Below are 15,532 nucleotides of genomic sequence, written 5' to 3'. Positions count from 1 at the left end.
GAGTTGATCTATTCTGGTTATTCGAGTTGCCAGAGTTTTTCCACTGATTCTGCCCCATTCTGAGTTTACCTTGTTTGGAGGCCTTATCAGAACTGTTCAGTTGGTGGCTTCTTCTGGTTGCCCAGAGAGAGAGGCAGAGCATGTCTATTGTCTACTCCCAGTTCTCCGGTGCTGGGGGAACTGGGGTGCAGTGGAACAGTAGCAGCTGCACGGGAGTATGTGTGGCCGGATTAGACCTCATTTAGCCTACTGGTGCAACCAGGGGGCAGGAGACCGGCAGTAGCCGGATCAGTCCTAGTTCAGTACCCTGGAGCAGCCAGGGGGCGGGGGAATGGCAGTGGTTGTGTAGGGTACGCAAGCAACCAGATCAGTCTTATTTCGGCCCCACCAGAGTAGCTGGAGGGGTGGAGGACTTCTTCACCGTGGCCTGTTGGACGTGTATGGCACTAGCAAGCCAATCTATTCCCTCCCAGCCTGGGAGCCCGGAGTGGGGAACTCCTCTACCTCTGTCTGTGGGACACACATGGCTCTAACAAAGAGTTCTTGGCCCGCCCAGAGCACTAGACTCCTCCACCGCCTCCTGTAGGGTGTGCGTGGCTCTAGCAAGCAATTCTGGGCCCACTCAGCACAGGTGCCTGGAGCAGGGAACTCCTCCGCTGGCCCCTGTGGGGTGTGTGTGTCTCTAGAAGGCTGTTTGAGGTCTGCCTGGAATGGAGGACTCCTCCGCCACTACCCGCGGAACACCCGTGGCACTAGCAAGCAGTTCTGGGCCCACCCAGGGCCCTGGAGCAGGAATCTCCTCGGCCACCTGTGGGGTGCACGGCTCTAGCAAGCAGTTCTGGGCCCTCCCAGAGTGGGGGATTCGACCGCTGCCACCCATGGGGGTGCTCAGGGCTCTAGCAAGTGATTCTGCACCTGCCCAGAGCAGGGGAAGTCCTCTGCTGCCACCTGCCGCCAGCAAGAGGTGTGTGGCTCTGGCAAGCAGTTTTGCGCCTGCCCAGAGCCCTGGAGCAGGGATCTACTCTGCCACCAGTAGGGCACATGGCTCTAGCAAGCAGTTCTGGGCCCTCCCAGAGTGGGGGAGTTGACCGCCACCACCCGCGGGGGTGTGCAAGGCTCTAGCAAGTACTTCTGTGGCTGCCCGGAGCAGGGTAACTCCTCTCCGGCCACCCGCCACCAGCGGGAGGCTTGCGGCTCTAGCAATCAGTTCTGGACCTGCCCAGAGCCCTGTGGCGGGATTCTTCTCTGCCGCCCATGGGGTGCGCGGCTCTAGCAAGCAGTTCTGGGTCCTCCCAGAGTGGGGGACTTGTCTGCCGCCACCCGTGGGAGTGCACAAGGCTCTAGCAAGTACTTCTGTGGCTGCGCGGAGCAGGGGAACTCCTCTCTGGCCACCCACCACCCACGGAGGGCTTGTGGCTCTAGCAACCAGTTCTGGACCTGCCCAGAGCCCTGTGGTGGGATTCTTCTCAGCCACCCATGGGGTGCGTGGCTCTAGCAAGCAGTTCTGGGTCTTCCCAGAGAGGGGGACTTGTCTGCTGCCACCCGCGGGGTGGGGTGTGCAAGGCTCTACCAAGTCGTTCTGTGCTTTCCCGGCACAGGGGGCTTTTCTGCGGCCACCCGCCACCCGCGGGAGGCAGGCGGCTCTAGCAAGCAGTTCTGGGGCCTGCTTTGTACCTGTATTTTATGTTCTTAAATGATCTTCCTTGGATTTACACCTTGCTGAACTTCTTTCTGGGCTCAGCTCTCCATCTTTGGCTTCATAGATTCTGATTCCAACCAGTTTTTCTTCCTTTGCTCAGGAGCCTCTGACCAGGGTTGCTACCAGTCGGCCATCTTCCCAGAATCCCCCTCCAATTTTATTTATTTTTGGTGTTTCCTTCTATTTATGGCATGAGATGCTAATTTTTAAATTTATGGCAATGTAATTAAGTTGTCTTTTGATAAATTAAGTAAAAGAAGTGAATTGACTTCAATGAAAGTACTCGGTAAATGATGGTGGAGTTTTAAAGTTTGAGAAGCGCTGTCATGAGAGATACTCTTGAGTAACATCGAGGAGAGGATTGTTTCTAGAACAGTTATCCTGGGTTCCATGTATTTCATAAAGGAAAAATGAGCCAAGTAGTGAAGTAGTAAAGCTAAAATGAGCTAAGTAGTGATAAATCTTACTGAATTTTGAAGCCTGCTTGAGAAGTAGGAAAAGACGGGAAGATGGTGACCTTTCCTGGGTGAGGGTCTCTGCGCTAGATGTTTTTGCTTGCTGTTCCTTGCTCCTCTTAGCAATCTTGAAGAATTTGTATTGATTTGCATGCTCAGGCTCAAGTCTGAACTCCAAGCCTTTCTTTTAGCTACACTGTGATCAACTCACTGGCTCCTGTGCGCCAACCACAGGTGTGTTGTAGGTGCAGAATGTCTGGCTGAGACAGCTGTGTCGAAAAGCATGGATGTTGATGTGAGATTTACCTTGAGTTTGAATCTCAGGCATTTATTTACTCTGTGCTAACTTAGTATGCTATTTTCTATGCCATTTCCTGTGTGCAGACTTTTCTGAGCCATGGTTTTCTGTTCATCTGTAAAATATAGATAATTATAACTAGTTCACAGAGTGTTGGAAGGATTACATGAATAGCTCCTGCGAAGCATTTAGAGAAGTAGGTGGTAAGTAAACATTTTAGCTACCTCATTCTATTTTTAAAAATCCTGTACTCTGTCCACGTGAATTGAGACTAACTATCATTATTAGATATGTACATGAAATGGGGAAGTGACTTTATATGCTCATGAACAAAGACTGGATTCCTTCAACAGACCTCACCCTGACCTCAAGGGGATGATTAGGGAGGATAGAGAGACAGAATTATCATTTAGCTAGATACGTTCACAAGGTAATAAAATAAAATGCATTTTACTTCTTTCTTTCTCTGCCTTTCCTGGTGTCTACAACAAAATGAGCTTCCTTAGAAAGATCTGAAGTAAGGCCCTCCATGTGGTAAAAATCTGTTTCCTTTCATTGCATAATGAAATATTAGATACGTATATGTAAATTTATTTTTGTCTAATTTAAATCATATATTTTATCAATAATATCACCTGTTTTTCTATACTGGTAATTGATAGCTGTTAAAAACAGGTTTAAGAATGACGTTCAGACTTTCATAATTTAAAAAAAGAATTCTAGAATATCACTCCATCACATTCTGCCGTGAAAATGACTCCTACCCCCCTTCTTCCCTTTTACTAAGTCTTTTTTTTTTTTTTTTACTGTCTTTAATAACCTGCCAGGCTTCCTTAGGTCATATGAACTTGGGTGCTTACCTTCTATGATGGATAATAAGAAGGATTTTTTTTTTTGGTAAGGGAATATTCAAATCTTTATGGAAAAGTCATATATAGAAAGACATATGTTTTGTATGTTACCAAAATGTCTCAGTTTGTCAGAAGGCATCAATAGTTTCTTTTTTCTTTTCTCTTTTTCTTTCAGAATTCGCGAGTTTGAAGAGGCTATCCATTGCTTTACCTGTGCTATTAAAATTAAACCACGTTACCTGGATGCTTATAATGGACGGGGAAATTCTTATATGAAATATGGTGATAGTGAATTTATCAAGAAAGCACAGAAGGACTTTCTGAAGGCAATACATTTTGACCCATCATACATAAAAGCCAGAATTAGCTTAGGCTATAGTTTGCAGGTAATATTATTTAACATTGTTTGAGCCTTGAAAGCATGTTTTGGCCCTTTACTGGTAATAGAGATAATGCCACTTCTTTGGTTATAAGAATTTACCTTTCTCTTACCTAGTGTCCAGAGTGGCAGTGGGGATCAGGGGTTCAATTAGTAACAGGGAGCCTGCTTGGATAAGCCTGGGAAGGGACCTTGTATGCTAGTCAGATGAGGAGCTTTTCAATCAGTTTCTTTAATGTCTGCACCCCTCCCTACTGCACCCCTACATTTACAAACAACTTTTAAACTTTGCCTGATAAGTTTGACATACGAGAACCTGGCTAACATTTATTTTATTATCTTATATCTGGGCTATGTAAGTTTTGTTCTATCTATTGTATTAGTGAAAAGCTAAAGGGAACAGATTACACGTGAAAGTTTTGAAGTCTCCAGCCATGTGGTGAGTCAGACTGACACTGTACAGGAGCTCCCGAATGCAGTCATCTTCCAAATGGCTGTGTGTTAGGATGTGCTGGGAAGGCAGGAGGTCAGGCATTTGTCCTTCCTGCAACATGGGCAAGTGCTACTCCGTATGTTGCCAAGCAGGTCTCAGAGTGATTTCTGGGACACTCTGACCTGACCCTTGCACCACAATTTCATAACTCAATAAGCTGTTTGCACTCATAAGAGATGTAGTGACATATTTGTAATAAAGTGTTTAAATGCGCTATTTTCCATGAAAAGTAACTGAGTAATCTTAAATCTTTTTATCCCTTTAAATATTCAAAATTTTAAATAACAGATAAAAAATATATTTGAATTATAATTTACAAAAATTCCTCTTAATGATCTTCTGTTAAAGTCGATTTTTTTTTTAAATGAGTTTGGCTGATCTAAGTGATAATACTGGAAGGGGTGAGAATGGTTGCTATAATCAGGTATGCTCTAGAACTTATTAACAAGGGATATAAGATTGCTTCCTGAGAGCTAAGCATAACATTAGCCATTATTGAATTATAGTAGAAATTTATAAAGTCAATTTAAAGAGACAAGGTGACTTTCAAAGCAACTAGTGCTGACTTCAATCCATGAAATGTGTTAACTTTATCATTCAATGTATTCAACAGACTTTTTTTGTTTTGTTTTGTTTTGTTTTGAAACAGAGTCTCACTCTGTTGCCAGGGCTAGAGGGCAGTGGAGTCATCATAGTTCACAGCAACCTCAAACTCCTGGACTCAAGCAATCCTCCTGCCTTAGTCCCCCAAGTAGCTGGGACCACAGACATGTGCCACTATGCCTGGCTAAATTTTATATTATTATTGTTGTTGTTATTATTTTTTTATATAGAGATGAGGTCTTTATGTCATTCAGGCTGGTCTTAAACACCTAGCCTCAAGCAATATACCTGTCTTGGCCTCCCAAAGTGCTGAGATTATAGGCATGAGTCCCCATACCCAGCTAAACAGACTTTTACTGAACATCTAATATAGGATGGGAGCTATTTTTGGCATAAGGGTATAGCAATGAAAAAGATACATGTGCTTCTTCTTGCAGAGTTTACTACCTAGCAGAGAGACAGGCATCAAACACTTCATCATATATATAACATTATTTGCTTATAATCATGATGGGTGCAACAAAGGAAACATATGGGTTTTAGTGCAACTCAAAACAAGGAAAGTTAGCTTTGTTTGAGAGATGAGAGGGTTTTTTTCAGAGAAATTAACATAAAAGTTGAGGTGTGAAATTATGGGTTGGGGTTCATAGTGTTCCAGGGAGAACCTCCCAATAGACAGAAGAAAGAGAGAGAGGGCCTGAGTGGATGGAGTGTTGTGGGCAGGGGAGAGTGGTATGTGATGCGGCTGGAGTTGAAGGCCTTTATTTCTAATTAAAAAAAAAAGGGGGGGGTCTAGTTCCCTTAATAGTTCAGTTTATTTTCAGTTGTGTGCTTAGACCTGAGAGTCGTTTGGCTCAGCTTGGCTAAAGTGATTGAACTTCAGAGATTCTGGCAAATTGGGTTTTTGAGCCCATGAAAAAAAGACAGACCTTGGACCATGCTGAATTTATTAGCTCACTGCTTTCCTGTGGGAAGGCATTCAGTTGCCAGCTGGTCTTTTCTAGGAAATACTCTGACTTCATCGTTCTGTTAACAGTGCCCCTTTCTTGACCTTTTTTTTCTCTTTTCTAGTTAGCACTAAGGTTGGTAGAAACATGATTTGGTAGATGTACGTGCATTTTCCATGGATAATGTATAGTGATCCTGAAATTCCAGATGCCGGTACCATGTATAGAAATACATTTCATACCATTAGTTTATTCATTCATCTGTTCTCCTGTATTTATTTTATTATGTGTAGTATGTATATATTCTGTATAACTGGAGAAACAGTGCCAAGCAAATAAATACAGTTCCTGTCTGTGCATGGAACTCAATGTAAACTTTTAGGCTCTGGTCAGAAACATTGATGTTTCACATGGTGGCCATGATTTTATGTTGTCCGGGATTGGTGTGAGAGATGACTACAATTAAATTTATTTTAGCTAATTAAATTTAATCAAAAACAGTCAGAGGTCATTAGCCAATCAAATACACTCATGGTATAGTCTACTTTGTTTAAGATACCTTAGATTTAGCACAAGATAAATATACCCATGCTAAAGACTTTATTTTACAGAGTGAGTGAGAATCATAAGCATTTGGCATGTTATGGACTATTTCCTACTTCATGTAATCTGAAAATTGTTTCAGGCCCAAGGAAAATTCCAAAAAGCTTGGCGTCACTTTACCATCGCCACAGAAATTGATCCGAAGAGCTACCTAGCCTATGAAGGGAGAGCCATAATCTGTCTTCAAATGGGCAATAATTTTGCTGCCATGAAGGATATTAATACTGCCATGAAGGTACAAAGTTTACTTAGATAGGCTTACTATTAGCCTAATTAACACTATCAGTAAATACATTTAACTAAGAAGTTCTCTGTTACTTTTTAAAAGTCACTTGTGGGGAATTTTTTTTTTTTTCCTGAATGATCACTGAGGTAGTTACGGCTTGCCAGTTTTATTTGCTTTTTAGAAATTCAACAAATTCCTGGTCAATGTTGATTCTGCTTAGTAAATACAGTTTATAGTTTCTTGGTACATGAGTCTTATTTTCTAATACAAAATAAATGCACAACCTAAAATAATGCTTTAGGTTTGGAAGAATTAAGGAAAGAATGGTGTTCCCCAGATTCTTCCTCCGGTGAAATGACAAATAAAAACCTCATGTTGAATGCAAGGGCAGAAACTCTTTCTCTTCTAGCTTTTAGGTTTTGTTTTTATAAATTTGGGCAGAAGTCATATTTCAGATGAGAAAGAGGAAAGGATTGAAATGTAATTGCTACTACACAGGACCAATAAGCATGTTAACTATCGAATCTAATTTCTTCTCCAGTTTAACATAGCTAAACAGATAAGTTTTTCTGTTATGTCTATTCCACTGAATGGAACAGAGCAAAACAATAAGATTGTTTGTTTTATCGCTGCCAAATCAACAAAAAGTGTTGACATTGAACCAACTCCATGACAAGTCCTTTCTCAAAATATTTGCGCTAATGGCTTTTCACTGCGCTATAAAATTACCAGTTTCCCACAAGTAGATTTCATAACATTCATTTTTGCAGACATGAAATTGGAGATACATACTATTCCCAGATGCTAAGTACTCATACTATTATATTGCAGATCAATACGAAACCAGAATTCTTAACAAATCGTGGTGTGATTCATGAGTTTATGGGTCAACAACAGAATGCAATGAGAGACTATCAAGCAGCAATTTTGCTAAACCCCAAGTACCCGCTGGCTTACTTTAATGCAGGAAATATCTACTTTCACCACAGGCAGTTTTCCCAGGTAATATAAGTTTTCCTTAACATTTCCTTTTTGAAATTAAATACTTTATTTGTGTTATATATATATATATATGCATATTTCAAAACATAATCCTTATAATGTGGGATAATAATTCTTTGGCTCTTTTTAAAAATGTTCTTTTCAATAGGAATGTTTGTAATTTGTTTAACTTCAGGATATTATAGGGGTACACGTGTTTTGGTTACATGAATCGCTTTTGTGCAATTGGCATCAAAGTTGTAAGTGGGCCCCTCACCTACTAGTGTGCATTGTACATATCAGGTATGAATTTACCCAACCCCTTCTCTCCCCTCCCACTGCTTGCTTTCTGTTGAGGTTTACTGACCAAATGTGCACATGGGTATTGATTGATTAGTTCCAATTTAATAGGGAGTACATGTGGGGTTTGTTTTTCCATTCTTGCAATACTTCACTTAGGAGAATGGTCCCAGTTCCATCCAGGTTGTTACAAAAGGTATTAGTTAACCATTTTTGTGGCTTAGTAGTACTCCAGTACATCACATTTTATTAATCCACTCATGTATTGATGGGCACCTGGGCTGATTCTACATCTTTGCTATTATAAATGATGCTACAGAAAATATTGGAGTACATGTGTCTTTTTGATAAAATGACTTTTTGTCCTTTGGGTAAATACCCAACAGTGGGGTTGCTGAATCACCTGGGAGGTCAACTTTTTATTTTTTGAGGTATTTCCATACAACTTTCCATCCATAGGGGTGGTACTAGTTTGCAGTCCCACCAACCGTGTAGAAGTGTTCCATTCTCCACACACCCACACCAGGATCTGTTGTTTGGGGACTTTTTGATAAAAGCCAGTCTCACTGGAGATGTGACATCTCATTGTAGTTTTGATTTGCCTTTCTCTGATGATTAGAGATGTTTATTGGCCATAAGTCTATCTTCTTTTGAAAAGCTTCTGTTCATGTCTTTAGCCTACTTGTTAATGGGGTTGTTGGATTTTCTCTTGCTGATTTTCTTGAGTTATTTATAGATTCTGGTTATTAGCCCTTTAACAGGTATAGCATCCAAATTTTTTTCCCCACCCTATAGGTTGTTATGTGGTCTATCAATTGTCTTCTTGGCTGTGCAGAAGCTTTTTAAATTTAATCAAGTCCAATTGTTAATTTTTGTTGTTGCCGTGATTCCTTTGGGGTCTTCTTCCTGAATTCTTTGCCTAGGCCAATGTCTGTAAGAGTTTTCCCAACATTTTCTTTGGAATTCTCATAGTGTCATGCCTTGTATTTAAGTCTGTTAAATCTATCACAAATTAACTTTTTGTGAGTGGTGAGAGATACAGATCCTGTTTCAGTCTTCTACATATGACTATCTAATTTTCCCAACACCATTTAGTGAATAGGGATTCTTTTCCCCAGTGTATACTATTATCTGCTTTGTCAAAGATCAGACGGCAAAGTGAGGAGGGTTTTGTATCTGGGTTTCCTGACCCATTGGTCTATGTCTCTGTTCTTGTGTAAGTACCATGATGTTTTGGCTACTATCGCCTTGTTATATAGCTTGAAGTCTGATAAAGGGAAGCCTTCCATTGTTCTTTTTGCTTAAGGTTCTTTTGGCTGTTCTGGCTCTTTTCTAATTCCACACAAGCACAGAACTATTTTTTCTAGATCTATGAAAAATGACATTATTACTTTAATGGGGATTCTGTTGAATCTTTAGATCACTTTGGGTAGTATAGACATTTTGACAATGCTAGCTCTGGGAATCCATGAGCATGGTATGTTTTTCCCATCTGTTTACATCCTGTATAATTTTCTGCCTCAGTGTTTTATAGTTCTTGTAAAGGTCTTTCACCTCTTTGTTTAAATATATTTCTAGGCGTTTTATTTTCTTTGTTCCCATTGTGAAGGGTATTAAATCTTTGATTTGATTTGCTGCTTGTTGTTGGTATCTATAAACGCTACTTATTTGTGTACATTCATTTCGTAACCTGAGGATTTGCTGAATTTATATTGCTGTATCAATTCCAGGAGTCTCTTGGCAAAATCTCTGGGGATTTCTAGATGTAAGATCATATTGTCAGAAAAAGTGATAATTGAACCTCTTTTGCCCTCATTTAGATACCTTTGATTTCCTTATCTTATCTGACTGCTCTGACTAGGACTTCCAGCACTATGTTGACAGGAAGTGGTGGCAGTGGGCAACCTTGTTTAGTTCTAGATTTAAGATGGCATGCTTTCAATTTTCCTCATTTAGTACAATCTGTTTGTTGTACATGTATTCCATCTGGGGCTGTTTTGTAAAGAGTACTTATCATAAAAGGGTATTGAATTTTGTCAAATATTTTCATTGTGTCTATTGAGATGATCATATGGTCTTTGTTTTTGCTTCTGTTTATGAATCACGTTTATAGATTTGTGCATGTCGAGCCATTGTTGCATCCCTAGGATGAAATCTATTTGGGCATGGTGAGTTATGTTTTTGATTTGCTCCTGAATTTGGTTTGCTAGAATCTTATTGAGAATTTATGCATCTATATTTATAAGGGATAGTGCTCTGTAGTTTTCCTTCTTTCTTTTTTTAGTTGGGTCCTTTCCTGGCTTTGAAATCACGCTGATACTTTCTTCATAGAATAAGTTGATGAGAATTCTCTCCTTCTGAATATTATGTCATAATTTCTGTGGTGTGACTATTAGATTTTCTTTGTAGGTCTGGTAGAATTTGGCTGTGAACTTATCTTGGCTGTTTGAGATTCACAATCTGCCTATCTGGAGGAGGTTTCCCTCTTCTTCCTCCTCTGCTCTGTGGTCTCCCTCTTGTGTCTGCTAGCAGGCAGGAGGTCAAACTACTTTAGCTTCCCCATGATGTGCTGCAGGCTAGGAGCTTCCCTTCCCAGGATCCCAGTCTGGGCTGAGAACATGGTCTTCCTGTGGGGTGAGGGGTATTCCACGTGTATGTTGCAAGTGGGATCCACATTGTATACTGTTCCTTCCATTCTGCCCCAATTGGCTCCCCCATCTCCTAAGATTAGTTCACAAATTTTCCCTCTGTTCCCCCAAATAATGAGATTGAGTCCTTGAGGGTATGGGATCTGGCCTGTTGGCCTTGTCTTGGGTCCCTAAAGATCAATCCCTGACCATGCCAAGGAGAAGTGTGCTGGACTCAAGTCTCCTATGGGATGCTTAGGCAGGTTTGACGTCCCTCTAATTCAGGCTGTACCTTGTTCTGATGGAGAGACTGGGAAAGCAGCAATGGGGTAGGCCAGTGAGCAGGGAGGTCATAGTCGAGCACTCTTTAGTCTGCTGTTGGACTTTTGAGCCCTATTTCTTTGGGGAAGCCTCAATATGGCAGCATCTGTCTCTTTGGCAGCAAAAGGGGCAGGCAGAGGAAGGGGAAGAAAAGAGTCTAGATGAAGGAAAGATAGCACTTTTGTTATCTCTGTCCCTTTCTTTGGGAGGCAGCTTACCTGCATTGTTGAGGCTTAGGGGCACACAGATTCCCTGTGACCAAATAAGTCACAGGATTCCTGGGGCTCTTGTCGTGTGAACCAGTGTTGGGAAATGTTTATGTGGGAACGGGCAAGATGAATACTGAGAAGCTGAAACCCCCTGGGGAGGACAAAGATCCATGGTGGGTAGAGAAGCAATATAGTACCTGTGTTCTCAGCTTGGGTCTGTGGTGATTAAAAGTGCCCTGCTGGGTTGTGAGCCTGATGCTTTGTCCACAAGAAGCTCCCACTGGCAGCAGCAGCTTTTGGATTCATGGGGTAGAAAGTCACCCTAGCATCTCAGTAGCATGCCACCTGTCAGAGATGTGAGCATGGGAGAAATAGACTTTTCCACCTACCCTTTTCTTTGGACTCCCAGTGTTTTGGGGTTGATCTCTGCTCATGTCTTGCTCCTTCTTGTTCTGTTTCAAAAGTTCTTTCTGGGAAGTCTTTTGTAAGTTCTAGCATCCTTCCCTCAGAATTATACCTAAACTTTGCTTGTTTGTTTGTCTTTTCTCCTTCATCTAAAGATTTTTTCCTACTGACATGCTCTGACAAATGGTATATCTGGTCAGTCATCCTAACCCCTGTTTACTTCTTTTCTGAGTTCCTTTATTGTGATTTTGTGATTTATTTTTTCTCACCTGCAATGGCTTCCATAACAATTTTTTAGTTCATTTAAAAATATAATTTTAAATCAAAACATAATTATTACACATATTATGAAGTATGTGTGATATTTTGTTAGCAATATATAATATGTAGTGATCAAATCTGGGTAATTGGAACATTCATCATTCCAACATTTATCATTTCTTTATGTGGGAAACATTCCAAATCTTCTCTTACAGCTTTTTTGAAATATGTAATCAATTATCGATAACTATAGTCACTCTACTATACTGTGCTATCAAACACCAGAACTTATTCCTTCAAAAAAAAAATAAGTGTATTTTTGTTTGCATTAACCAACTTCTCTTCATCCTGTCTCTTCCTTTTCTAGCTTCTGGTAAGCACCATTCTACTCTACGTCAATGAGGTTTTTAGCGCCTGCATATGGGATGGGTGAGGACATGTGATATTTGTCTTTCCATGCCTTGCTTCTTATTTCACTTAATATAATGTCCTCTGGGCTTTCCCATATTGCTGAAAATGGCAGAATTTTATTCTTTCTTATAGCTGACTAGTATTTAATTGTGGATATATACTACATTTTCTTTACCCATTCTTGTTGATGGACACTTGGGTTGATTCCATATCTTGGCTATTGTGAATAGTCCTATGATAAAGATGGGAGTGCATATATTTCTGAGATATACAAGTTCCTTTTCTTTTGCATATTATATACCCAGTAGTGGCTTTGCTGGATCACATGGTATTTCTGTTGTTTTGAGGGCCTCAATAAGGTTTTCCATAATGGCTGTATTAATTTTCATTCCCACCAACAGTTTACTAAAGAGCCCCTTTCTGTGCATCTTTGGCAGCATCTATTAGTTTTTATTTTATTTTATTTTTTAATAATAGCTATTTAAATGGGGGCAAGATGGTATCTCATTGTGATTTTGATTTGTATTTCCTTGATGATTAATGATGTTGAGCATTTCGTCATATACCTATAGGTCATTTGTTTATCTTTAGTGAAATGTTTATTCATACTCTTGGCCTACTTTTTTTTTCTTTTTTTGAATCAGAGTCTCACTCTGTTGCCCTCTGTAGTGTGCTATGGCACCATAGTTCACAGCAACCTTTAACTCTTGGGCTTAAGCCATTCTCTTGTCTCAGTCTCCCAAGTAGATGGGACTACAGGTACCTGCCACAATGCCCAATTATTTTTGGAGATAAGGTCTAGCTTTGGCTCAGGCTGGTCTCAAGCTTGTGAGCTCAGGCAATCCACCTGACTCAGCCTCCCAGAATGTTAGGATTACAGGCATGAGCCACCACACCTGGCCCCATTGGCACACTTTTCAGTGGAATTTTGTTTTGTTTGTTTTTGCTGTTGACTTGTTTGAGGTCCTTACATATTGTGGTTATTAATCTCCTGTTGGATGAATAGTCTGTCAATATTTTTTCTCATTCTGTTGGTTATCTGTACATTTTTTTAATTATTATTAGTATTATTATTATGGTGCAGAGGTATTTTTACTTGATATGATACCATTTGTCTATTTTTGCTTTTGTTGCCTGTTCATTTGAGGCCTTATCCAAGAGTTTTTTGTCCATGCCAATATCCCAAAGTATTTCTGTAATGTTTTCTTTTAGTAGTTTCATAGTTCTAGGTCTTACATTTGAGACTTTGATCCATTTTGATTTGATTTTTGTACATGGTGAGAGGTGGGGGTCTAGTTCACTTTTCAACATAGCCAGTTTTCCCAGTATAGTTTATTGAAGAGAATAAATGTCCTTTCCCAAGTGGATGCTCTTGGTGAGTTCTTTCTATGCAGATTAATACTGCTTTGTGTCACTCTATCATTGTTTTGGGGTCTTGATATCTTATCTTCTTACTCTAATTAGATAGTCTGCTCTTTAGGAGCAAGAATCATACTCTGTACTTTTCTCCCTACTTTTCTTTACTCAGAAAGTCCGTTCACTCCCATGGCTTATACTAGTAAGCCTCCATCTTTCTCTGAACTCCTGACCCATATTTATCTCCAGTTGCCAGAACTGGTTATTTTGCAGGTGCGTTAAACCCCAAATTGGATTGATCTCTACATCTGTCACCCACTTCAGATTTCTTCTTCACAAAAATTCTCTCTCAATTCAAAATGTCACCTTCCATAAAGTCACCTGACTAGAAATATCAGAGTCAACTGTAACTTTCCCTTCTTACTTCCTTACCTAGTTGGTGATCTAATCTTGTCAATTTTGCTTCTTAATTTGTTTTTTCCATATATGTCCCCTCCTTTCAGTTTCTGCTTTGGGTTAGCCTTTATTCTTTCCCAAGTTATGCTGTGAGCCTTAACAGCTTACTGACCCCTGGGATTAGTCTGGTTGACCTCAGAGGTGAAGCTAGAGGCTAGGTCAGAGTTATCTAAGATATAATTCTGTTGGGCATGAATGAGGTTGTCATTGCTCAAATCTCATTGGCAGCTGGGATGCTAATGTTTCACAGGCTGACAAACCAAGGTCAATTGTCTTAAACTTTATCAAACTCAGATTAGTCCCTGGATGGGTCATAGAATTGTTTCTTTGCACTGTGAAGTAGTTGATAAGATTAAGGCAAATAAAATACACAGAGAAATTTTCTGTTTCCATAGATATTTAAGCATGCATGAAAGGGAGACCTTTACCTTTTAATTTTTTTTGTTTTTAATGACTCTGTGGGTATTAGGTACCACATTATTTGGTTAGATCCAAAGTGTAGCTTGAACTTTTCAAATTTTTTTAACAGTATAGTTCTATTCCCTGCCCTCCCCCCCCAATTGCTGACACATTAGCTGGGCAAATCTTTCATGTAAAATGTGTTCCATCCTCTGTCTTAATTTACTGGATGTTTAGGCTTTATAGTGCGTGTGGCTTCAGACCATATTTATAATTTTGAGAATAGTAATTCAGATAATTAATCCACTGTGGTCTGGGCCTGTGTGGAGAAAACGCTCCTCCCCCTGACCCCATCCCCTGTTTATGACTATACTAGAGAAGATTTCTGTTAGGAGGAAGGATCCTTCAGCTGATCAAATGATCTCTAGAGGGATAAAACACATATGTGACTTGGGTACTTGATTTTAAACCATGTTTGGATGAGCTCCATGCATGGATTATGAACTACAGATGACTTTGAAAAAAATTGGATCTATTTTTTAATTAATTACACATCCTGAGGGCATTAGACCAAATGTTAAAAAATCAAGGGCATCCATTGTGTTAGGTGTCTTTAGCCTCTAATTACTTCATAGTTAGTACTCCTATACTTGAATAGCTTCATTAAGTTTATAGGTTTTCATTTTCTAAGTAATATAATTTAGAAGCTATAATAGAAAATCACATTGTACAAAGTTAGGTGAACTCCTCACATTTTACTGAGTTCTTTCCTCTTAGCCAAGGTAAACGTTTGCTCCTACCTGGCTGAAGCTATGATGAGTTGTGGTGTATGATTGTACAGGTTTTATTGATCTTTTATTGGTGAATTAAAATGAAGCCCAAATTACTTTATGAAGGAACTCTTGGTCCTGCTTAGAGTCTTTCCCTTGCTTCATTTCTGATGACTGTGAGTGCTGCCTTCTTTTCAGGAGTGAATTCTCTTCAAGCTCTTTGCAAATGGCTGCCAATTCTGCCCCCATCTCAATAGGGGGCAGAATCTTAAATTGCACTTAACTGTGGTATAGACTAGCTGCCATCCAGGGAAGAAATGGATTAAATGATCTTGATTTAAGTGCCTTTCAAAAGTCAGAGGAAGCAAAGTTCATGGAATATTGCCTGAAGGCTATGTTGCTGGTCCACTTATAGACTTTGGGAAAAGATGATCTCTCAATAATAATTGATTGGGTCAGTTGTTCTCAGTACTTGACCTATT

The 15,532-nt window shown here is 40.0% G+C and overlaps 1 protein-coding gene across 1 annotated transcript in view; it reads left to right on the top strand.

The window, feature by feature from the left end:
• The window catches only part of TTC6 (tetratricopeptide repeat domain 6), a 179,795-nt gene that overhangs the window by 161,349 nt on the left and 2,914 nt on the right, over nucleotides 1–15,532 (top strand). Inside the window, exons 29-31 of the mRNA XM_012806438.2 lie at nucleotides 3,479–3,689; nucleotides 6,411–6,563; nucleotides 7,386–7,556. Of these exons, the coding sequence (XP_012661892.2) occupies nucleotides 3,479–3,689; nucleotides 6,411–6,563; nucleotides 7,386–7,556 (535 nt within the window). The remainder of the gene's footprint in view (nucleotides 1–3,478; nucleotides 3,690–6,410; nucleotides 6,564–7,385; nucleotides 7,557–15,532) is intronic.

Source organism: Otolemur garnettii, unplaced genomic scaffold, assembly GCF_000181295.1.
Source record: "Otolemur garnettii isolate 467f Iridium unplaced genomic scaffold, OtoGar3 scaffold00052, whole genome shotgun sequence".
Lineage (NCBI taxonomy): Eukaryota > Metazoa > Chordata > Mammalia > Primates > Galagidae > Otolemur > Otolemur garnettii.
Note: the sequence above shows the minus strand (reverse complement) of the source record. Positions and strands in the feature narration are given on the sequence as shown.